This window comes from Pyxicephalus adspersus, chromosome 3 (assembly GCF_032062135.1).
Source record: "Pyxicephalus adspersus chromosome 3, UCB_Pads_2.0, whole genome shotgun sequence".
NCBI classification, from domain to species: domain Eukaryota; kingdom Metazoa; phylum Chordata; class Amphibia; order Anura; family Pyxicephalidae; genus Pyxicephalus; species Pyxicephalus adspersus.
The window spans coordinates 85,866,744-85,891,454 of NC_092860.1; the positions used below are offsets into that span (position 1 = coordinate 85,866,744).

General features: G+C 34.7%; 1 protein-coding gene across 1 annotated transcript in view; it reads left to right on the forward strand.

The window, feature by feature from the left end:
* The window catches only part of CCSER1 (coiled-coil serine rich protein 1), a 463,885-nt gene that overhangs the window by 291,013 nt on the left and 148,161 nt on the right, over positions 1-24,711 (forward strand). The window contains exon 6 of the mRNA XM_072405567.1: positions 11,581-11,788. Coding sequence (XP_072261668.1) covers positions 11,581-11,788 — 208 coding nt within the window. The remainder of the gene's footprint in view (positions 1-11,580; positions 11,789-24,711) is intronic.

Sequence of the window (24,711 nt, forward strand, 5' to 3'; positions counted from 1 at the left end):
TACTTTCGTAGCAGTAAAGAAATTGTTCATTGTTATTTTACAAATAAGGCCAAATGGGTTTTAAACCTATCCTAGTGACCTCCCCCGGGAAAAGAGGGCTGAAAAGAAAAGAGCTAGCATTAGGTATTTCAATCTCCATTCTTTGTCCTTGGTTTTAAAAGCTTAAACAATAACTCCCTAAATCGTTATTTTACTGTACAATTTGCAAGAAAATGTCCAACCTTGGTGAAACAGCGTAAAATAGAGAAAGCAGAGCAATCGATATAACATGTCTACCTGCTGAATTTGAAATATATTTGCACAACAACAGAAAACAATCTGAAAAACTGTAAACATGCCACCTGTGATTTTCAGCCAGAGGGGATCACAAGTGTTTTTATTGTAAATCACAAATGCTTCTTTTGTCTGAGTGACTTTTCATGCTTTTTCTTGACACTATCACTGTCAGCCACGACTTAAAGCTGGTATGAGTTCTATTATTTAATGTGTGTGCTGTCAATGGATCTTTTGGAAAGTCATTTTTATCAAAAGGACATACATCAGCTACACAGTATGTGCCTATGGTTACAGTCTCTTAAAAGAAAAATATAATTAAAGTTCAATTGCGTTTTTTTGTAGTGAAATAAACCAATACTTCTGCTTTTGCAATATGACAAATTACTTTGCAGAAAAAACATGCATTTACTGTTTTGCTTAGCCATTTAAAGCTTAACCCCAGACAAAACAAACCACTCCAAATCCCTACCATTCAACCTGCCCATACTCACTCTACTTTAAGACCGTTTTACCCATTTTATCAGAATTTCTTTAAGTCTTTAGGAAAACTTTCTTTAAGTATAGACCAGGGATGTGCCACTGTAATACAGTTCCTGCAGCTGGTCTTGTTGTTGCTCCTCACATCTTTTAACCATCCCCTGGAAAGTAATGGTGGTATCATTGGTATTCTTTCAGACCATTTGAAGAACCAGCCAATGCCCTCTGCTGAAAACAAAGCCAGTCTCCACAGTATTTGACAGTAATGTGGGGTCTGCGGGAAGAGCCACCCTTCACTGTGGACCAGGAGATAAAATAACTTTCAAGTACTCGGTGAACTCTTGCTATAATTACTATATCCACAACTCACAGTGCATTAGTGTGGTGGTCGGTGGGAGGAATGCCTCTTGCATTACTTTGTAAGCATTACGTACATTGCTGTTCATTGGGAAAAAATGTCACCCTTACAGATAACCAACAAGATCATTGATATCTGTTAAAGTGACCTGAGTTGTACAAACTGCTTGTTGCTAAAGGAACCCTCATCCACCTCTGGTGGAACCCAAGCATTCAATGAAACCTTCATTGAGAAATACTACTTTACACTGTTAACGTTACATTTCTTGGCTAACCACTGATATGTAGACTGGAAGTGAACAAAATCAGAGATGGAAGCACTATCTGTTATGCTATGTCCTGGTAGAAAATTAAAAAGAGTGATAGCAGTGCAGTTTATTACTTGAAGTATTAATAGTGTTGTGACTCTTTGTAAAATGCTTTATAAAACCAGAACAATCAACAGGTATCAAAATAATGTTACTTTTACAAAACAGAGATTTTTAACAGTAATAAAGTATACCATCAGATATAGAACCTGATTTAATAAAGTTCTACAAGACTGGATGAGATAGATTCACTTTTATCAGTGAAGCTGGGTGATCCAGCAAACCTGCAATGGATCTGGTCCAGGATTGAAAGCATTTACTGACAAGCAGCAAATTACTTTTAAGAAATCCATTCAATGTTTTGCTAGATCACTCAGCTTCACTGATAATCAGGCCTATAGTATTTTAGTCATTGCCTACAGTTAATTTTTAAACAAAGAATGTAAAGTTTTAATAAACTCCAGTCTAAACAACAGTCTGGGCACCAGGGTCCTAGAAGAACAATGTTATGGTGAAATAAAGGAAGTAATGTCGTTCCTGTTCATTTCACTTTTCCATTTGCATAGTAATAAGGTTGTATTGTGTAAGTCACAGTGCTTGCCTATAGAAAAAGAGACATAAAAGATGTGCGTTAGAAAATCTCTGTTTAGTTCAGGTATTGTGAGTGCTAAGTAGCGATGGAACTAAAAATAAGCATAATAGGAGCACCTTTTTAATAAGTCAACAATACGATGGACTGCGGAGAGGGAGATTTTATTTAGATAAATGTGTTTCTGCTAAAGCCTTGTGTAGGTGCCAGAAGTGTACCCTACCTTAGGTAAGAAAGAAGCATTCACTGTCCTTTTATGTCTTGTTAACACAAATTGTAACTGCAGACCGAAAAGGACAATATTCTGGCAAGAACGGATGTGTCCTGAGGTGTGTGTTAAATTCTGTCATGCAAAATGTATTTCTGTTAAACAATTTCATGGAAAGGTGATGCTATATATTCCTTTTTAGTGTGTTAAATGGATTTGTAGTAATCTTTTAAACAGAGCTGTTCCAGCACACAGTGTTTACATTTTTTTTTTCATAAATTTGACAACATTTAGCATAGCTTCTAAATATTCGACACGTTGAACAATTCATGAAGTATAATATATATATTATATATATATGTATTATCCTTTTAAATGCTTGTTGCTTGACTGTCATGTTCTAATTATTTTAGCCCATTTTAAAAACACTAACCCACTAAAAGTGTACAAAGTTTCGATTTTCTTTACACTTTATCTGTGTGCTTGTTTTAGCTCTGCATCTTCTTAGAAATAAACATTATGATAAAAATTTCCCATTTTAAAAGATTTGTTTTTTTTTTTTCTTTCTACCCATTTTTTTTATTTTGTGAACAGATTATTGTCTTGGTATATTTTGATTTATCTTTAAGAAAACCATTTACAGAGAAAGCCGCATATGAAGCTTTGTCTATTGACCTATTTTTATATAATATAGTAATAAAAGTGCAATAACTGGTATTTATTGCTAAATAGGAAGCATAAATGTACATGTAAAAGATATATATGGCTACCTTATGTACATATGTAATTTAAGACCAAAAAGAAATGGTATTTGTGCAAAGAAAATGGGACCAGGGACATAATACTCAGGAACTGCAAACTGTCACAAGGTAATGTGTTTGCATCTGTTTCCATTGCAGTTGGGGTTCTTTCTCCAACCACTGTTGTCAACCATACTCTTTCAGTTGAATGGGAATAGTCCTAAGCTCAGTTGAGCCTTCAATGGAAATCTGTGCTCAACCGCATGAAATGTCCCTAACTATTGTGTATTCAAGGTACACGTACTGCTGTGCACCATGGGTCATACATGTAGCTGCAATGCAATATGCAGGTATATGGTAAAAACAAATTTAGCCTTGCTGCTGCAGGTAAACAATCATTATATGTTCCCATTTTCTAAAAAGGCTGTCCTATGGAGTATACACAGTTCAGATATTTCAAATCATTTTTTTTTTCTAATGCTTACATGTTAAAGTGTATGTTCTTGACTCCCAAATATTTTTTTTTAATTCAAACCCCCAAAAAGAACCACAAAATTGTTGACACTGCAAAGCTAAATATTTCAGATGAAATCTGGTGAAATAAATCACGCAGCTAATGGTTTATTTTCAAACATGAAAACATGAGGGCAGTGTTTGAACTATGTGTTTCATTTTCCAGTATATATTAATGTCAGTCAAACTCTTGTTTATGCCAATGGGCTTAGTTGTAATGCAATACAAAAACATGGCTTCTTGTAGATTTTCTTGCTTTTTATGGCAGGTGTCAAATAGTTAAACACATGAAACCTCATCTATAGTCAAGAACTAAGTTCTTCAGATAGTTTTCCAGTAGTACAGTCTGGTAGGTGTGTCTAGTTTTTGTCTCATTGCTTCAGGTAGTTCTATATTGCTGCTTAAACAAATTACATTTTTATCTCAGGAGGAATTATTACCTGTTTTACAAAGACTGCTTGAGGCATTGGAGGATATTAACACCCTGAAACTGTTTTACTAAAGGGAAATATGAAAAAACAGTAATCATTATGAAGGTTCACTTGTGTTGCAGGTTTACATGAGAACATGACTATATCCATGTTCCTAGTGAATGTTATCTCTAACATGTCGAATGAAGCTTACACTAAATACACTTGACAACAAATGTTGTGGTCTTCTTTCAATTGAAAATGATGCAGTTTTCATCTAACTATGGTGTAGAACCTTGTTATATATGGCCTTAAATTAATTGTTAAGCCTTAAAGTCAGCCTGTCTGAACAGAAAAATGGATGCTGACATTGTCTTGTTTTTGAATATGATCATTATCATCATCATTATTCTTGCTTCACTACTTGGTAAAATGTTGGTGAAAATCAGAACATCGATCAGAAAAACAGGAAACAGAAAAAAAACAAAATTTCCAAATTTATTTTGCACTAATTGCTGTTGTTTTAACTATAGCTGCACTTTGATCTAAACTCATACTCTAATTATAAATGTTCAAAGAATAAAAAATAAATTAAAACAAGCAGCTACTTACACAACCCTATTAACTACAGTTGTTTAGATGTGCATGTTTAACCTTTCTTGGAAACTCACAGTGATGTATTGCAGACTGGTGAATTAGTAATCGGGCAAGCTCACAAAAGCAAGCCGATCCCACATTATTTACTTTTCTCAGTGCTGATTCTAGATTGCTTGTCCTTTAGCAGAAGACAAATAGAGTCGAAACTGTAAGCTTTAATAATTAGGCTGGATAATGGAGGAAAAAGGATATCTTGCTACTGAAAACTTTGAAAATAAACAGATACTGACTTTTTTTTTATTTGTAAGCATTTTTTCATAGTATATTCATGAATATGAATGTTTTGCATATTTTACTGGCATTTGTACCTTTCAGTTTTCCAAGCATGCAAACAGAATGGCATCTTCAAAATCATCTCTATCAGCTATTTAAACGTTCTTCTTCTTTTTTTGAAATGTGGATTTGTGGATATGAAAATTTTGACCTTTTTGTCAAAAGTCAGCAGTTAAACTCTCATCCTTATCTTTATCTGCATCCCTTGGCTGCTGACTGTAACAATAAAGGAAGAAGTGTCATTAAAGCATAAGCTGTAATTAAAAGTCTAGTTTCAACTTCCCTCTTGTGTACAGTACATGGCAAGATGGTGGTTCCCAATGGTCTTGGCCAGGGTTTTGTTCACTTAGTTTTCATTTGTGAGTTCTGTATAAGTAAAATCAAAATTGTCAATGGAAAGAGTTATTTGATTAGATAAAATAAACAGATTTTTTTAAATATCTATGGACAACAGTTTAAATTTTGAGTCTGTTTCTGGAAATTAGAGACCCTGGCAGCTGAAAATTCTTATTACAAAACAAGTTTGCAAATTTTTACGGGTAATCTTGTAAGTAGTCTTTTTTTATAATCAATGTCATGATAATTATTATTAGTTTTGAAACCCTTTTAACTGTTTTCTCTTCATAAAAAATAAATATTTTGTAGGAAATAATACTTGGATTCTTTTACATTTGTAAAAAATGAGGGAAAGCGAGCATTCAGAAACTTTTTTAACATATATAGAGAAAAAACTAACTTGGATGAGCTATTGTCCTGGGATATTAATGCTATTATACTTTTTTTATATAAAATTGATTAAAAAGTGGGTGTTAAAACAAACCTGTAAGTGCCCATGCAATACAATGCAATGGAAATGCTTTAATCCTTCACAACCTCCAGCACATACTTTCACCCCACCAAATTCTTTTTTTCCACAGCCATTGAAAATGACCAAAGGTGCCAACAAACCAACTCTAGTTTTTACAAACATACTTGAGTACATAGCACCATTTAGCAGTTTAATTGTTACCATGGGCACATTTAAAACATTATTTTACAAATGTTGCTGCAGTTTTTAAAATTGTGGTCACAGCCATGACTATCCTACAGGAGTATAATTTTCCTGCTTAAACCTAACTCCCCATTCTACTGTTGATACTACTAAGTAGCAACTGTTACTTTATCCAGTTAGCTGTTGTTGTTGATGTTGTTATCCAGTTAGCTGTCCTGAAATTTAAATTCTAATACTTCAGTTTTAGGTGGATGGTTTAAAGGTAAATCACTGGACACACTTGGTCATTTATCAGCACTTGAATTCCCTGGTTTGCATACATCCTGTAGCCCCTATAAGGTGTTCCTTCTCTCCCTAAGCATTTCTAATTAATTTTATGCTATTGAACAAGTAACAGAAGGCGTTGGAATGTTCATAGATAGACAAAAACTTTTAAAGATCCAAATTGGACAGGAACAGAGTTGGAAATTATAACAAGATTTTGCTACTGAAGTGTTCAGTATGTAGGAAGCCAGGAGCTGACATAGCCCATTAGAATTCACCTATGAGAAAATATATCTATTTGGTGGATTGACCCCTTTATATCACTCTGCTATAAATGTCCTTTAATCAACCTGTCCACCAGTGCTAGCTTTAAAATTTGAACAATAAAATATAGTGAAATTATGATGAAAATAGATTGAAAGTAGAATAAAATTTAAAATATAATTGCTACTTGCAACACTCTTTTCTTTGCCCTAGTTTTTTTTCTTTTTAATGAGTCTTACTAAGATTTATCTCTAACAGAAAGTTATATTATGTGTTCAGACTTTTCTAAAAAGCTGGGATTTTTTTTACAGCTCAATATCCCTGAAGCTATGCACAATTGTAATGGATGATGTCTTCCTAATTCCAGGTTATTATAGCTGGCATCTGTTATTTGCCTCAACATTGATGCTAGAAAATAATTTTTACCTGTCCTTACCTGTCACTTCTGTACACATGCTTTGTAATCATGTAAACATGTAGCAAAAGGTATCATTCCCTGTCACAATAGAATTAACCACAAACCTTGTCATATGAGAAATGACAGTGCAAAATCGTGTTAACAATAGATGAAAACAGTTCTTAGTCTTTAGCAATGTCATATTTATTTTATATGTTCTTCAGTATTTTACTCTTCGAACATTATTTACTAAAATGTAAAGTAAGCTAAAGTAAATTAGCCAATTTTGTAAAGACCCCTATCTTGTAGAGAGAGAGAACTCCATGTCATACCCTTGGGGGTTAGACAGAAAACAAGCCCCACAGCATTCAATGGGGTCCCAAAACATGAATGTCTCAAACTTAGCACCATTCTTCTGCAGGTATGGGTAGACATTCACCCACCACTCCTATTGCTGATCATAGGAGGCCTCCTAAACGCTTCTTCACATTACTGTAACTACTCACACAGGACAACTTCCATCCTTAACTCCCACACACCATATGAGATGCTATGTTAGCAGTGCTGTATAAAAGGCAGGCTTAATTCTATTTATGCTATTTATTATGTCTTAATGCAGAACACATCTTAAACCATGGTACACCAAATATCAAGGAGAATATAATCCACACCATATGATTTTTTAAGACTTTAAGATTTTTTAAGGGTATTAAGTTTAAACAATTTAATGGCAGGCTTGGGTGTCTTCAAAGCACAAAAAAATTACTTCAACAGGAAAGACCACTTCCCCCAAGTAACTAGCACCATTTTAGTAACCACTTGCGGACCACCCACATGTTGGTAACCAGCTGCATGTGTCTATTTGCATCAAATTGAATGCTAAGCCTTTTTACAAATTACATTTTCTTTTAGGGATGTCATGTCACAGGGTCATCTTAAATCAAATTAGGTAAATAATCCATTTTTTGTATTATTTGTTTTGTTATATATAAAGTTACACCTTTGTTTTTTATTCGACTCTTTTTGTTAGTGTAAAGATGCCCCAAGACTGATTGGGATAGAAAGTGAACGCTTAAGTACTGCAAACGAAGTATTTGGTGCTAAACATCACTTGTTATCATCTTTAATGAGGTTGTGTTAAAGTATGGAAATCAGCTGATTAGCATTCACCACTTTCTTACTAGACTGTAATTAACATTTTCAGAAGCAGAAGTCACACTCGTTATGGTGTACTTTAATATTATACACGAACATAAACCTACTGTTTGCTATTAGCTTGCTATAAAACTGAAACATTGAAATGTTTCTTTTCTAATCCTGATCACATCCAAAGTAGCTAAAGCTTCCGTCTTCTACTTTTTTCCAGTATTATCCCATATACCATATTGCCATTTTGAATTTCATTTATTCATAAGTATTGATGTAAAAACATAGAGAACAGTATTCTCTTCCAGAAAAAGAAACAATATTTGAGACTTCACACAGGAGGAAGAGCATTTGCAAACATTACTAAAGTGAATCCATAGTTGTTCCACAATTGTTCCACAATCCTTGTCCACATATAGTCTAATATTTGGTTTTCCGTGGAGATGATTAAAAAATGTTAGCAGGGCATATGGATCTGAACGACTTACCTGATGACTAAAATAAATAATTAAGAGCAAAACAAATGGACCCTATGCAATATATATATATATATATATATATATATATATAGTTTTATGTCAGATGTATTTATATTGAAAGAAAGATAAGGGGCCTGATTAATTAAAGCTATCCAAGGCTGGAGGGGTAACAGTTTCATCCTGCAAACCTGGAATGGATTTCCTAAAAGTAATTGGCTATTTGTTAGCAAATGTTTTCAATCCTGGACTAGATCCATTCCAGGTTTGCTTGATCACCCAGCTTTGCTGATAAAAGTGTATTTTTTCCAGCCTTGGAGAGCTTTACCAAACCAGGCTCAAAGGGTAGAGACAGATTGGGTTTTTAAAAAAAGAGTAGAGAATAAGGAGAGAAGAGAAAAAACATGGTGGGGAGGGGGAGGGGATTTTTACCTAGTCTTTTTTTTTCAATACATTCTAGGGGAACAGAGATTGGCCTATACATAAAGATTCCTGGAGCTGCAAGTGAGGGTCAGCATAAGAGATTAAAGGTTGCCAAACAAAGAAATTTAGTGTCGGTATATCTCAAAATACCAGTGCCACTGAAAGTTTGGACAAGCACGTACTTCCATTTTATTCTTTTTAATTGCAACAGAGATTACTGTATAGTCAGATTAGCTGCTTTTGTAAACCAGTGATATAAAACCACTGGGCCGACAATTTCTTAAGTATTAGGAGTGCACAGTTTTACATACAAAGCATTTTTTTTAAATTTGGTCTGCCTTCTAGCATAGTGCAGGATATAGTCTCAGTTTATTCCTTGCATCTTCAAATACTAGAGCCAGGTGCTGAGGATGTTGTAAATCCCATAAGAATGCAGAACTTACATCTTTATTGACCACCCAATCACCACAGTGAAACACTTTGGGATCCAGAAGAATGGTGGCATCTAGTGTTAAAAAGAAATTGCTGTATGGGAACAAGTGTAGATCCGAGTTCCGTGTGGACATTTCCAACACTCTCTTTGTAACTGTATTACAATTCTTAATTCTGTAAATATGTAAATTTTATGATGGTTTTACTGAAAAATAGAATATGTATGGTTATGAGAAAATTTGTCTTTGTCTCATATTTGCTTCTGCTGTTAGTTGAGCACCCGCCAGTTAACATTGCATTCCAATGTTTTAATATTTTGGCCATACCATCAGTCAGGTATACCTATCACAGGTGACTCCAGTCTCTAAACTAAAAATTTTAGAGGCTACTGAATTTTTAATATATTTAGGTTGAGCCACAACTGATAAAACATGCTAAAAGTTTAGCTTTAGTTATGAATATAATGTTTTTTTATTGTATTATATAATTAGATATAAACGGGTTTTTAATACAAAAGGGGCTCATTTGATGCAGCAGGGATTCAATAACTGCTCTTGAAACACATGGACCTGGTGGGATTCTTTCAGATCTATGCGTTTCAAGTTATTGATTCCCACTAGGGAATATTTGAGGGAATCCCAGATTCCCAGTTTTTAAAAAATTATTAAAATATTATAATAAAATGATCAAAATATTCAAATTATTTTAGCAATAAATAAGCACACTACCCTACTTTATGGCTTTCTACAATTAACTATGTAAATTTATGTAATGGTTTAAACACACATTGATTGGCCAAAAAAACTAATTGACCACAAAAACCTCCTTTGTTGCAGATCCTAAAATAATTGCTTTGTACATTTATAAAAATGATTCCCTTACAATCCAAATATGTGTTTCAATATCAGCAGGCACTACATTATCTTTTTTTATATGAAAGCTTTCTGTCGTCAACAAATTATGTTCTTCCATATGCATTAACTTTTTTTTTTTTTTAAAAATTGCTCCGTAGTGCCATGCAGACACACTTGTGGTCCATTAATAGCCATGTGTCTTCTCTTGTCTTGTTCACTGAGTAAAATGTCATTCCAGCCCAGCTTTTTTACATAAAAAAAGCCCGCTGTCAAGCCGCAATAACATTTATGCAAATTGTTTACTGTAGGAGCCTTTGACCTAAACCTCCAGCCAAATTCTCTGCTTGACTCTGCATATCAATGGCTGACAAATTTATAGTGCGTAAACCATAACAGTCTGTGCAGCATTCTGCCAGTGCTATCAACAACTCTTGGATTGGAAAACATAGAATAACCACTGATACTCTTCTTTCTTCTGTTCTGTAATCTACCTTCTGCTTTATTGAAATGATTTATTGTTTGACACCAGATACCAATAAAAGCCTATGATTTCTAGCATTACTTTTAGAATCTTGTATTGCCAGTATACATGTGTTATTGTTGCATTGTTGTTGACAGTTTCACTTTGAAAAATGATGGAGTGCAAAATAGTCAGTATTCTTTTATTGGAAGTAGCTTAATTGTTGAGGCCAAATACACACAGAATTCTTCCTTCTTATACTGGCATTTCTGTTTTTAACAGTTAATAGTCACACACTGGTTGTAAAGCTAATTTGTTTGCTAACTTCTCCATAGTTTGTGTAAATATAAGTCTATACAAGAGTAAAAATACCATCACAGTCCCCTTAGTCTGACTCCTTACAGTGCCTAATCACAAGCCTCAACCAAGGTTGTATCATGTAGACAGAAGTCCTTTCATACTAAAAGAACTGGTGGGTGGGATGTTTCTTCATTACCTTTTTTAAGTGTCGCTTTCCAAAGAGCTAAGTTCCAAAAAAATAATTTCATTTTTTAAAACTTTATGCAAAACAATATAAATAAAAGAATGCATTGCGTGCCATTAACAAACATGCCTATATCGCTTGATTCTGTTATGACGGCGTTATTGCCAAAGAAAAAGGTCCATAGCAGAAACTAAACATTTTTCTAGTCCATGAGGGGCATAGAGATGTTGGAGCTAAAGTGGTTAAAGTGTATGAATAGCAAAAACTATTTGTTTAGGTATAGGGTAAAGTAAGGGAAAACTAAAGCCCATGCCAATTTATATTTTGCTGTGTGTACACTATTGTGGATACTTCCCTTTTTTTTTGCTACTGAGAACATTAGCCAAAATGTAGAAATCAAATAATTATGAGGCGATGTGATTGTACAATGCAAATATTAGAAAATGTCTGAAAATGAAGTATAATATTTAATAAGGATAAACTTATTATTGCAAAAGTAAACTGTTTTAAGAATTATATTTTGTATATTAATGTAAGTCAATAGATATCGCGAAATGAAATATACCAATTTTTTTTTCTAGAAATCTCTTTCTACATTTGCCAAGAGAAAACGATCAAGAGGATACTAAGTGCCCTCGTGTCTGCCAAGTGCCCACCAGCCCATCTGTGGAATGGCCCTTTGCACAGGAAGACATCAGCGGCTTGGAATCATTGCCTTTCAGATTGATGATGCAAGACTGTACATCTGTAAAGACATTACTGCTCAAAATGAAGAGAATCCTGCAAGAGGTAATGACTTCATTATCTAAGAGATTTATAGCACTCGCTGTCAGTGGGTTGGCTTATGGAATTATAGAAAATAAATGGAAAAAACAGTGAAGGTGAAGAGAATTTAATATCCTGTGTGTGGTGTTGGGAATTTAATATCAACGATGAGAACAAACAACGTAAGCCGCTAAAGCAGAGCTTGCAGCTCTGGAGTGTACATGAAAGAGTTCTAGCTAACTTTCTCTTTAGAGCTATAATTTTTAGATTGATTACACCGATAACTGAGTATTTGCATAAAACCGTAAGTTCTTTGGATATTATTGGGAATTATATTCCATTGCCACCAAAGCACATTACTTATTTAGTAGCCTTGCCATCTCTGTGAGTGAATAAATGGATGTTCCATAAAATCACTGTACATTATACATTATATGTAGTAGACCTGAACCATGCAACACATACATACAGAAAAATTAAATAGACAAAACGGAATATAAAAGTGAGCTGGTTTTATGAGTGTTCATCTGGATAGCAGGAGAAGCAAATAAACAAATAAGTGAATAATCCAGACAGAAGGATATATTTTAATTTAATTGCATTGTAATGACAGATATAGAGGACACGTTTCTGAAGTTGGATCCAAGTTAGGTTTCATTTGAATAAATAAATCCCATACTGTGAATTTAATGACGCTGGTGATCAATGATGACAACTAGGAAACATTTGTGGATCTTAGTTGTCAGTTTGTGAAAGCTACAATGTGATAAATTATGTAACATAATTATAGCTGTAGAGCTCTTGTTATAGATTATGTTTGCTAACAAGAATACCCCTGAGCTATATGGTTGCCTGTACAAAATTGTCTGGTAACCCAGTGAAAAGTGAAAGTTGCTTACTCTTTAAAGAGAAATTCCAGGTAACAGGTGAACACAATAATGATTTACAATTGAGATTTCAGATATCTGATGTAAATCTTAGCTCAATTTATTAAGTGAAGATTCTCAACTCCTTTAGTAAGTCAGTCTCACTAAGTAAACTGATGCTCCTTGTAAAGCTGCAACTGGAACTAAATCCATACACTTCACTTCACTTTTACCCTAAAATGGAACTAAATCCATGATACTTACTTGTCCCCATTCTTTGTGAGTTGCTGCCATTTTTTTTTTTCTTCTCCTATTGATTGGCATCTTGATTTGCCAGAATGACGTAACTCCCACACAGGAGTTAATTTATTCCTGGCACATGCAAGGTAAGCTGGGGATTGCTGGGCATCCTGGAAATTACATCTGAAGCTGTGCATGTGTAAATTAGATTTTTTGTCAGATAGCTGGAGTAATCAAGCAGGTAGGAGGGATTACTGCAGAAAGGACATCACCTATCTCTTTCTGCAATAATGACTTGCGCGGTCCTGGATTTTTAAAAATTTAACTTTAGTTGCTTTTTTATTTGAAATTCTGTAAACAGAGGGAAAAAAAAGGAACGCATTACAGTACCAGGTGCATGTGTACCATTCTGAGATTCCTAGTTACCAACCACATTCAAACATCTATGGCAGGTTTTAATCTGATTAGTGGCTCTGAGAGCTGACATTTTGTTTATATCAGGGATGTTCCAAAAACTCAAGATGACATGTTCCAGGATAATCAGGTTAAGCTAGTTAAGGAAAGGGGGTGGAGAAGTGTGAGTAGAACAATGCCTGGATAATAACCTAAGGCACTAACCAGGTAGGTTATACTTCTGTATGGCATTGCTTTATTTTTAGCTATAATTGAATTTCAAGATTTTTTTAGTGAGTTGACATTGTTTAAAGTAGTGTCATGCTTGGAGCTTCACAATCACCTTCCATTTTTTCATATATTACATCAGTTATCAGAATAATGCAGTGATACCATGGACAATTATTTTGTGTTTCAAGCTTTTTTGCTATATATAGGATAGAAGATACAGAGTGAGAGTAAAATTGCAAACCCTGCAAAACCCTACTGTTTGTAGGCCTATAACTCAACCTACTGAAGCCATAAGCGTGACAGCTAGAGAACTAACATTTTTAGAATTTTACAGCCAAGCGGATAATCTGAGGGAGTTATAAATTTCAAGCCAGAGGTTGGTCCAGGTGGCAATGGAGAATCATCAATTTATATCAAGCTGGTAGCAAAACTCAGGAACAAACACACTCCCTGGATATTAGCAAACACTATCCCAGCCTTTCTTGACCTTTTTAAAATGGGGCAACCCTTGAAATAACTTTTATATTTTAAGGAACCCCCTTCTAAAATTATTCTATCCACAGCTCACAGTACATGGCTCAAGGAACCCCTAGCAAACTCTGTCACAGGTGATTGCTGCTTTATATAGGCCCTGGCCAATCAAGAACCAAGGTGCAGAGTCAGGTGTGGTTAAAGAGGAACAATACTCAAAAATAAAAACAAAAAACAAAAACACACCTTCAATCCCGCAGGGCAGTACGATCATTCCGGGGGTGTCCTGCGTCGTCTCGGCAGCCCCATCTTCGTCTTTTTTTCTGGGTTCTTCATCCTACGTCACCCAACCCAGGCATGAGATTGGGTGTTGTAGGATGAAAAAAAAAGCAAAAAGGCTGACTTGGGTATTTCAGGAGGCTTTGTGCTCCCTTTCATTCTCAACTGCCTAGGCACCTAAAAAAAATATATATAAAATAAACAAATTTTACTCTACATAAAAGGGTTCTCTTTAAGAAGTTAAATTGCCGATTTCCTTTAAAACCCTTTTTAGCCACCAGAGATCCTAATTGCCTGGAGTTAGCAAAACATTACCAGCCCTAATAAACTGTTTTCTCCCCTTAGCTATTTTTTTTATTTATCTGTTATTTTGTTTTTATTAACCTACTCAGGGTTGACCTCATATGTTAACAAACATGTAAAAAAAAAAACAATCACTGCTTTAAAACCTTATATAAATGTAGCCTTATTCACAGGTAATTTCATGATGTTATTATGACAGCTTTGATTATTTGTGAACTGACTTACTCTTTTGAATAATACAACGCAACATGTGTAATATATAATGAATATATAATTCTGTGCAATAGCCAAGATTGATATATATATAAATGTCTTGCCCTGGGGGATGATACATGTTACTTAACTGGTAGACAGTAGGCAATCAAAATAAAAAAAAGTAGAGAAGCACATATTAAAGAAAAGGTCAATAACATTTTTATTGATTTGTAGAATGCTGCCTCAAAAGAATTTTACAATTTTAATTTCTTACAAAAAAGTTACCATGGATCTTTAGACAAACTTTCAAAAAAGGAAAAAGATTAAAACAAACCATGTATATTTAAGAATTACAAAGCAATAATAATACTCACCTGCAGTTAAATATTATGAATCCACCCACACCTTCTAACTAATTTTGTGAATTATTTTCTTTTTCTTCCTACGTTGTGAAGCAGGATATAATTACGGTAACAAAGTCTGCCATCTGGGTCCTTTACAGGTACTGTTTTCAGGTGCAGGGAATCAAAAATGTAGCCATGCCAATGTGACTGCACTGGCCAGTCACTAGACAGTCCTTCTGATAGGAACCAACAGCTTGACAGCTCTTAACCTCCGGTTAAGAGAAGACTTTTTTGTTTTGTAATGCCATCCACCATATTTAATTTTCCATTTTCCATTAACGTATTAGACTTAATCAGTCTGAATAATGAGAATTCTGGAAAGTGACTTAGATGCTTAAAGATGACTTTAGATGCATTTATTTATGGTAAGTTATTTCAGTAGAATGCATGTGATATCTAATTTTCACAAAAATAGAAAGGTTGTTATATGAAAATTATTATTAAGTATTTTAACTGTCACAATAGAAAAAAAAACACAAGGCTTGGGATGTCACTCCCTACTGTATAACTTCTGCAGGTGAGGATGTATTTGATTATTAATTCACCAACGTTGTGCCTATTAGATTCGCTCACTGGTAAACTGGTGTTGGCAGCTAAGCTGAATAGTAAAAGTCAGACACAAATAGAAAGTCTGCAAAATAGAATACAGAATCAGGAATCAAACTTCTTTAGATAAGGGCCAGCTGAGGTACAAAGCCAGGAGCTCAATTGTAGTCAAAGGACAGGATAAAGAATAAACTGAAAAAATGAAAAAGTTGCTAGTCAGCTCCAATTGGGGGTGATGCCAAAGTCCTTTAATGCTGCCACCCTTTTTCATTAAAGGTCCACTTCACTTTCATCCAATTAAATTTTACATCTACTTTCAGTTAAAAATATATTCCATACATATTGTCTTCTTATTCTTTTGCTGTTTGACAGTCCAGTAATGTTTTGTAACTGAACAAACTATTGTTCTAGCACATTATCAAAGCAATGACTGGTAGATCTTCTGAAAGATGTGTAAATGGCTCACTTAAAAGCAGTGTGTGAAATGTCTTATCACACATCTAAGATGTGAGCAGGATATAAGTGAACAAGATAAATCACAAGGGAATATTTATTTCCCAGCATAGGAAAAGCAAAAAAGTTGTATCATTTCGCAATGACCATTTTTAATACAATAAATGTGGACCTTTATGTAACTTTTATCTTAAGTCTTCATGAGTGAACTTCATATCAAAATATACAGTGACAGTATAAAAAATATAATAAAAATGTTTTTGGGTACAGAAGGGATGTTATAATATTTTTGTTAGAGACTTTTTCCCATTTTTGTTCATGTTGGAAAGATTTTCCCCTCTTCCATCCTGGTGACTATACAGGACTTAAAGGCAATAACCCAAGTAGGACCACAGTAGCGACTGAATCTTGAATTTTTTTTTTAAGACAAGAACTGGTATTACGGTTTAAGACAGATGTCCTCCACATCCCCAATTTACTTTTGTCTTCTGAAAAGGCTTTCCATAAGATTTTGGAGTCTATGATAATGTGTGCATTCTGCATTAAGCTTCAAATTCTTTAACATAAAACTCTTCAAACTATGACTGTACGTACCCAGTTTTGTACACAGGGTCACAGTCATGTTGCAAGAGGAAATAGACCTTCCTCAAAATTTTATCAGAAGGTTGTATGCACACATTTGTCTAAAATGCCTTTGTATGCTGATCTTATGGTACATTTACTGAAAACACCTTTGGAGGGGTTTTTGCATACTTTTGGCAATATACAGATTTGTATTTTCTTTTTTACCTAGGTTGAATGCTAGGTTTACCTGCAACCTTTCTATTGGACCTTCATCTTTGGTGAAAGATTCATGTATTATAAATTTGTAGGATCTAGATCTAAACCTAATAACTAAGCTATTTTATTTTTTAAATGTATTGTTTTGCTTTAGAGCAGGCACCATAAGGTCACTTTGTACCATGACCTTTAAAGCCAAAAACCCTGTTTGCTGTGCCCCTGCTGTTCTGATTTTACTAGAGAAATATTGACTAAGTCACATCTACTGAACTAAATTCCACAGCCCCCTGTCCATTTAGAGCAATTTCACTGGCCTGTGAAGGCACCTTCATTGTATCATTGTGTAAGAGGTGGTAGTTGGGGCTGAACTTCATTGCATGGCTTAGTCCCCCTCTGGGTGCAGAGGGGCTTACAGAAAGGGTTTTCCGGATATCAATGATCGTATCCAAGTGGTCGATCTGGGCTATACCTTTGACTTTTTTATTTATTATGGCTGTCAATTTAAACCAATAGTCAATTTAAACAAACAAAAATGAAAAAGAAAACTAGCAGACAAATACATTATGTGCAGACTTCTATTTTAGTATTAAATAATTCTTTTTTTAAAGGTTCTCAAACATGTATGTAGATTAGCAACATCATCATTCCCTATATGCTTAAATCTTCTAGTAGGTGGTTTACAGTAAGGAAAGTGGTTCAGCTTGACAGCCATGTACCTAGCATTTCCAAAAGCAGAGCTCAGCTCTGTCTCTATACCTCTATCCTGACAGCATTCTTTTAAGACACACAACTCATGTATTTTAGCTCCATCTCTGGAATGTGTAAGGCTGATCAAAGTAGCTGCTAAAACACTGCATCTGTCATCTTATATCTTCTATACGCTTTTATACCAGAAAGCACCAGAAAATGGTAATTGCTACTTTCCTCCTGTATTTATAAGACTTGTTTTCATTTATGAAAAAGCCTTAGCGCTTTCTTTCTTTCAGGGTGAGAGTTGTTGTTTTTATGCGAGCTGTCGTGTTTTAAGAGTTATAGTTTTGACAAATTTGTAGTTGCTAAATTTGCTGCAACTGAGCACAAAGAATGTCAGTTACTTTTATATTCAAACTTTATTCTTATGCAGTAAATGTGATAGTGTTCATAGTGTCACTTCAGGTCTGAACAAAAAACATTTTAATGGTTTAGGCTGAATCCCAGGCACACAAACTTTATTTAAAATATATTCCTTAATAACCACCAATAATATCAATCCACCTTGTGGGTACTAAATGCCTTTCAAAACCCAAACATTTCATTGTAATAGCAGTGACATTATCAGGGTGCTACATATAGCCTGTGCATAGCACAGCACTGTGGGAAGGACACAGCAGGCCCTTTCATTCCAGGCTGTCTGCAGAAAACTACAGGGGGTGGATATAAGACCTGTCCCCCTGCACAAGGAGAGAGCAGCAGTGACTGTTCTTGCTTACAAGAAGCCCCTGTGCAAGCAATTTCACACTACATAACTGTGCAAAGTATTTTATGCCTTTATCCATGCATCTTTCTGCATTCTTAGACTGGTTATATAGGGATTTGTTTCTGCATTATGTGGGGGCCAAAAATGATAGCAGGAAATTTATTTCTATGAAACAAGTGCATTAAAAAAACAAAAAGTGCATAATTGCACAACATGCAGTGGCTGTGTAATCTAAAATTAGCACAAAAATATCTTGATATGCTATAGTGCATTAGCAACCAACCTGTTCTAATTATTATTACTTTCCCTTGATGCAGTTGCTTGATATGTTTAATAGATTGAAATTATTGAAAATTTTTCAGCTGGAGTTTTTTCCAGTGACTCCAAACTTTGGTATGTAATATGTATTCATTACTTTCAGTCCTGGCGGCACTGATCACTATGACAAATACAAAAGGTAAAATTTCAAACAGGAACGTAGACAACAATATTAAACTGGTCATGACTGCATCAATATGAATATGGTGTGATTGCATAATGCTTCTTTTTAATTAAAATTTTAATTTATTATTATTATATTAATAATAATAATAATAATAATAGAGGATTTATATAGTGCCAACATATTACTCAGCGCTGTACATTAAATAGGGATTACATTATGATTGGTTTAGATATCTTAACAGGATTAGACTTTACTTTATACTTTACTTATAGCTAAACCTAATAATAATTAGGTTATCTGCACTCCAGTGAATCTTGGTAGTCTAATATATATATGCTACCCTATTTCTCCAGAGGCAAGCTATTATTAAGCTGATGCTTAGGGACAGAAGTCCACTAAAATTTACAACTCAGCGCAGAACACTTTTATTTCCGCATTTGTCACACTTGGATCTCAACACAGTCTTTTTCATCTCTGCTCATCTGGACGGTGTTTGGGTTTGATGAAATGTGAAGAGACTGTAGCCAAACAAATCCCTGAAATGTTCACAGGAGCACAAACTATTGAATGGAGGTTACTCGTTGGTCTAATAGGAAGTAATGACCTTGGCATTTATGTGAATGTCTAAGTGTAGATAGAAGTGTGTGTAGCAAAGGCTGTAAAAGTGATCTGGCAACAAAAATAGTATATAGTGGAGACTTTGCTCTAGCAATGCAAAGAAGTGGTATGGTTTGACTCAAAGCAAAGTCGTTAATAAAAATATACAGTAAATACAAATACTACTTAATAGCTGATTCCAGTAACCTTGAAAAAAAATATTCACTGGAAATAGATATACACAACATATGTTGATTTTTTTTTCAAAAAACCCAATGATTTTTTTTTTTTATTGGCAGCAGTTCTCATTTTTTGCTTAAAATCTTTTCCCATATTTTTTTCCTAATCTTCCTTCAATACTGTCCAACACACAGCTATCTGAACAGGATATTTAAAATTTATGCCTATCACATATGTTGTCTACTAATATTATGTAATCAGGAACAATTATGGTCATCTTGCATGAGAAGAGTAGGTAGGTAATTTACAATTTGATGGTTGCTATATTTATTCACCAAGTAAAAAATACTTATTAGGAATGAACATGTTACATAGTGCATACTCATTATCGTATTGCAGAAAGAACCATAGTAACAAATATTGATGTATTACACTCTTTTGCAATATTTCTGAATGCAAGCCTGTCTTTCAGTTCTGAATTAACATACATTTTCATATTCACAAACTATCAATCTATCAGTCACACAGCCTGAAGAAATTTGAATGACACTGATGTATAAATTTGGCACTCATTCTGGTAACATTTGAGTATATCTTGACCTCATGTCAAAAAGCTGCTTCTAAATGTTAATTAGCTGAGCTCATTTGTTGTGACAGAAGGACATAACAGGGAATAATTTAGTTGAAAAAATATGATTGTAATTATTTTTATGAAAGTGTCCCCCTGAATAAGTTTATTGATACTAATAATCTAAAGTAGAACTCTGTGGGAAGGTTAGTGGGTTGTCATTGTTATGTTCTGAAATCAGAAAATGCTTGAATACTAGAAAAATAACCTGAAACAAGTACTGTATACAGATAGGAAAAGTTAGAAGTCACTGTTTGAGATAAGTCACTATAAGTATTGAAGTATGAGGGTCAGCAGGGCAACCAGCGAAGGACTATTTTCTGAAAGAGTGATCAGTTATAGCAGCTTTCAAGTCTGTTTCAGTATGGTCTGTCTGAATGTGTCATATAATATATATGCTGTTATTACTTCACATTAAATTAGTGATATTGAGTAATATAATTTTCACCAATTTGCTATATGCATATTGTACTTGTCAATTTTTTGTATTGTAACTCTTATCCTTTTATTGCTATTATATTATAAGTTATACAATTGGCATGTATTGTCAAAATGTGTTTAATTTTTCAGGCAAACTGTTTTTTAATTAGTGGACAATGTTTGTTTTATTTACTAGCCTACCATTCTTTTCTAATAATATATTTGACCCAACAGTCTATCCTAAAACACTAAAGGGTATTACTTTAAGTGAGAAAAACTGAAAAAACTTGAGATATTCATTTTTTACATGCAGTTATGTGACACTGCTTTTCATATTGTTCTTATATCATTGATAATAAGTAAAAAAAAATCTACTGGTGGAACAATTACACTTTTTTTTAAGTCAGCTACTTGCATTTTGTAGATATAAAATGGAACTTTACAGATGTTCAGTTCAAGAACTGGGCTGATTTCATTTCTAAGGTAGAACACGATAGGTGGTGGATTTGGTTTATAATGTGAGGTGGAAGGAGCCTGCGGCATCTTTGCAATGCTAACTAAGCACAGTGTGTTCACTAAGAAAGAAATGCTAATTTTGCAGAGATTTAATTTTATTGAAAAATAAAGACACTGTTTGGCATAGTTATCGAGTCTATTTCCTGGTATATTGCAAGGACCTATATTCTCTGAATCTTCTTGTATTATGCATAGATAGCATTGCGCTACATTATCTACCTATATTTTAAGTTGAAGGTTTTACAAAGCTTCAAGCAGCACATAGGACATGCTAAAATGGTAAAACGCACCTTAAGTGCTACTAAAGCTTGAGGAATCAAGGCAACAAGGAATATATATGTATATCCCTATAATATATTGGGATAAGCAGTTTATTCTGAACAGCATGACTTCAGCCATGAAGTTTTTGGGATGGGGATATGATTTTGAATTGACATGTCTCCAGTAGAGAAATGGGGCCTGATTTATTAAAGCTCTTCAAGACACGTGAATATAGGCTAATATGGGAAAACCTGGGTGACCTAGTAAACCTGAAATGCATCTGGTCGATGATATAAATTTTTGCAATAGCGAATGATTTTAAAGAGATTCATTTCAGGTTCGCTGGATCACCCAGGTTCTCCCATGATAATCTATATTCTCCAGTCTTAGAGAGCATTAATAAATCAGGGCCGATGTATGAACAGTACAAATGAATGATTAATTTAAAGCCCTCTTCCTTCCACTGGTATTTAACCTTTCAATCCTATTAACCCATAACCTGTATACCTTAAATCCTGGGCAACAGTGTCAATTTTACATGTCAACTGGTGATTTTTACAGCATACCTGTTTATTTGGCCTTGAGCTAATATAAAGTTCATAGACCTTTTCCATTAAAAAAACATATCCTTGTTTTGAGTGAGATCATCTTTATTCCAATTTGAAGTTTTTAAGCTAAATATAAAGATTTGGCTTTTCCCAGCACACATTTTTTAGATGTTGTGATATTGTGTTGAATGTCTAAAAACATTGTGGGAAATGTGTTGGATGGGATATTAATACCACCCAGACAAAAGTACTACATATTTTAATGCTCCAGTACAGTGGTCACCAACCTTTTTGGTTCCGCGGACCACTAAAATTACCGGTAGTCAATCAAAGGGGAGGAACCTCCCCCATGATGATGTTATAATGTCATAACCTCGCCCACTCTGCCATCGCAGATCTGAGCCTGCGATGGGGGATTGGGCGGGTTTTGTCGTGAAACACAGGCCGTCCACTTCCCTGAGCCAGGGATATGGTCTGGCCTGTGCATCCCCCCGGCTGGGTCCTTCTCCTGACCCCGCTGGGGGGAGCACCGACCAGAGCCTCAGACTCCCAAAAATTTCTCGTTGGCAACCTCTGCTCCAGGAGATGTGTGTATATTGTCTGACTTTTCTGTTTATGAAAAGAAGATTGTTAGGGTCCTGGAGCCTGACCAGGGAAAATAGTGAGAGGGTTTTTACCTGTGGAGGTAGCACAGGTGTGCCATTTAATCAGGTAGCATTATGCTGCATGGAGTTCAATGTGATCCCAATACTAGGAGGGGATAGAGCTCCACAGAAAAAAACACTGCACTATATGTGAGTTTTGCTATATTATATGAAAAGTGACTGTATGTCTTGCTCTAGTCAGTCAGAGATTTGAGTAAGCCAGGTAGTAGCTCAGCCTGGCCACCATTTATTGTTGTTTTTGTTGTTGCTGACATTGCTTAATTTAAGATACAGGCCGGAGCTACCATTGAATTTTAACTGGAAGCCTGCTGCCTCATGATTGGAGCACACGGACACCTGATCTCACAATATTGATTTATGTTTTTTAAAATATTGCATTTGTTTCTGATGTTATTGACAGTGAGGTCACTTTGATACAATTCCCAGGTTTACACTTCCTTTTGGAAGTGTTTACTTAGGTATGTGCTTGGCAGTAATGGCAAGCTGAAAATAAAACCAAGAAATGGTGAGGTTTCTTTGTCAGCAAATTGAAAGCTGTGGGCATCGACATTCATTCTTGTGAAGTATATTTTGAGGATCATAAAGATTAGATTTGTGTCAAATGGTACTTTCTAGTAAAGCCACACTTCTGTGATACTTGACAATATGAACAAGCAATGAAATACAAAGTGATTTATTTCTTTTTATGACAGCACACATTTTGTATTCATTGTATTGCTTTAGGGAACAAATTATTTGTATTTTGAGTATCATTGGGCATAAATAGGTGCTCTGGGAGAATTTGTGCTAGCAAACCAAATTTAAAATTCTAGTGAGAAGATGAAAAAGTTTTGTCCTCTATAAAACACACAAAGAAAAAGAAAACATAGTTTAGCTGCTCTACAAAGCATTAGTATAACACATTCTTTACCAGGATCAGATTTGGATTCATATATTTCTGGATAAAAGATCAGAAAAAGGACACAAAATGCAGAAAAGACAATAGTAATCTGCTTACATTAAACACAAGACACATTAAAGAGTGTTCGAATGTCATGTCTAAATATATTAATGGCCGACGGGGAAAGTTCTGACCCTGTTTGGTTTATTTAAATGAAGATACAAGGACATTTCTTTGAAGAAAAGAAATCTCTGGCAATATTGTTTACTGTAAGAAACAAAGAACTTTTTTCTTCTTCCTCTCAGGGTCCAGTAGCACCAAGTTACCTTCTGTAAACATCTACTGGTTTTACAGTACTGTTTTGTCAGTTTTTCTCCCTAGGCCCAAAGCAGAGGTTATCAGGGCCTATTTATACCATTGTGGTGCTTTGTGGTATGGTAAACATACCTGTGTTAACAAGTCTTGGATTAGAACAAATCATTTCATTGGAAAAATGAATGCTGAGTTGCACTTTTGCAACTATTTGTGCTAGGGTGTGTAGAGTTTTCTTTTCAGAAAGTATTTCACTCCATCAAGCCAACTTTGTGGCATGAAAGGCATTTGTTGCTGCACTTCAGTGGTGGTGTGAAAGGGATCCTAGGCATGATCCCAATGTATATGCTGGCCTAAGGGGAATTTATAGCACTGGCATGCTTTGGTATACGTATGGAGTTACTGTTAATTGCTTTTCAATGGCTCTTAAGCTCACTGTAGCCAAGACAGTAACATTACTGCACTTAGAGTCATATGTGGAAATGTGATTTATGGACCATGGCTACTTGAATGTAATAATATACTCACCAAGGAACCATATATATATATTTTTTTTTTTGTGTGACCATTGTTTTTCTTGTTAAGTGTATGCTTGGTCTTTTATCACTTAAGCTCTCCTCCCTTTGGTCTACAGGTGAAAAAGATAGTAAATACTATGTAACACATGGTTACACTGCATTGCATGCAATCTGGAATTGTTATTTTACAACAGAAGGGAGAATTTTACCATTTTGATATTAGAGTGATTACTAGGTGATCGAGAAAATGTCTTGTGTCTGCAGGAGATTGAATATTAGGGTAGACCCTTCTTAAATGTTTTTTGCTTTGTATTCTGACATCTCATGCAAACTTATCAAGTTACAAATAGGTCTGTTTAA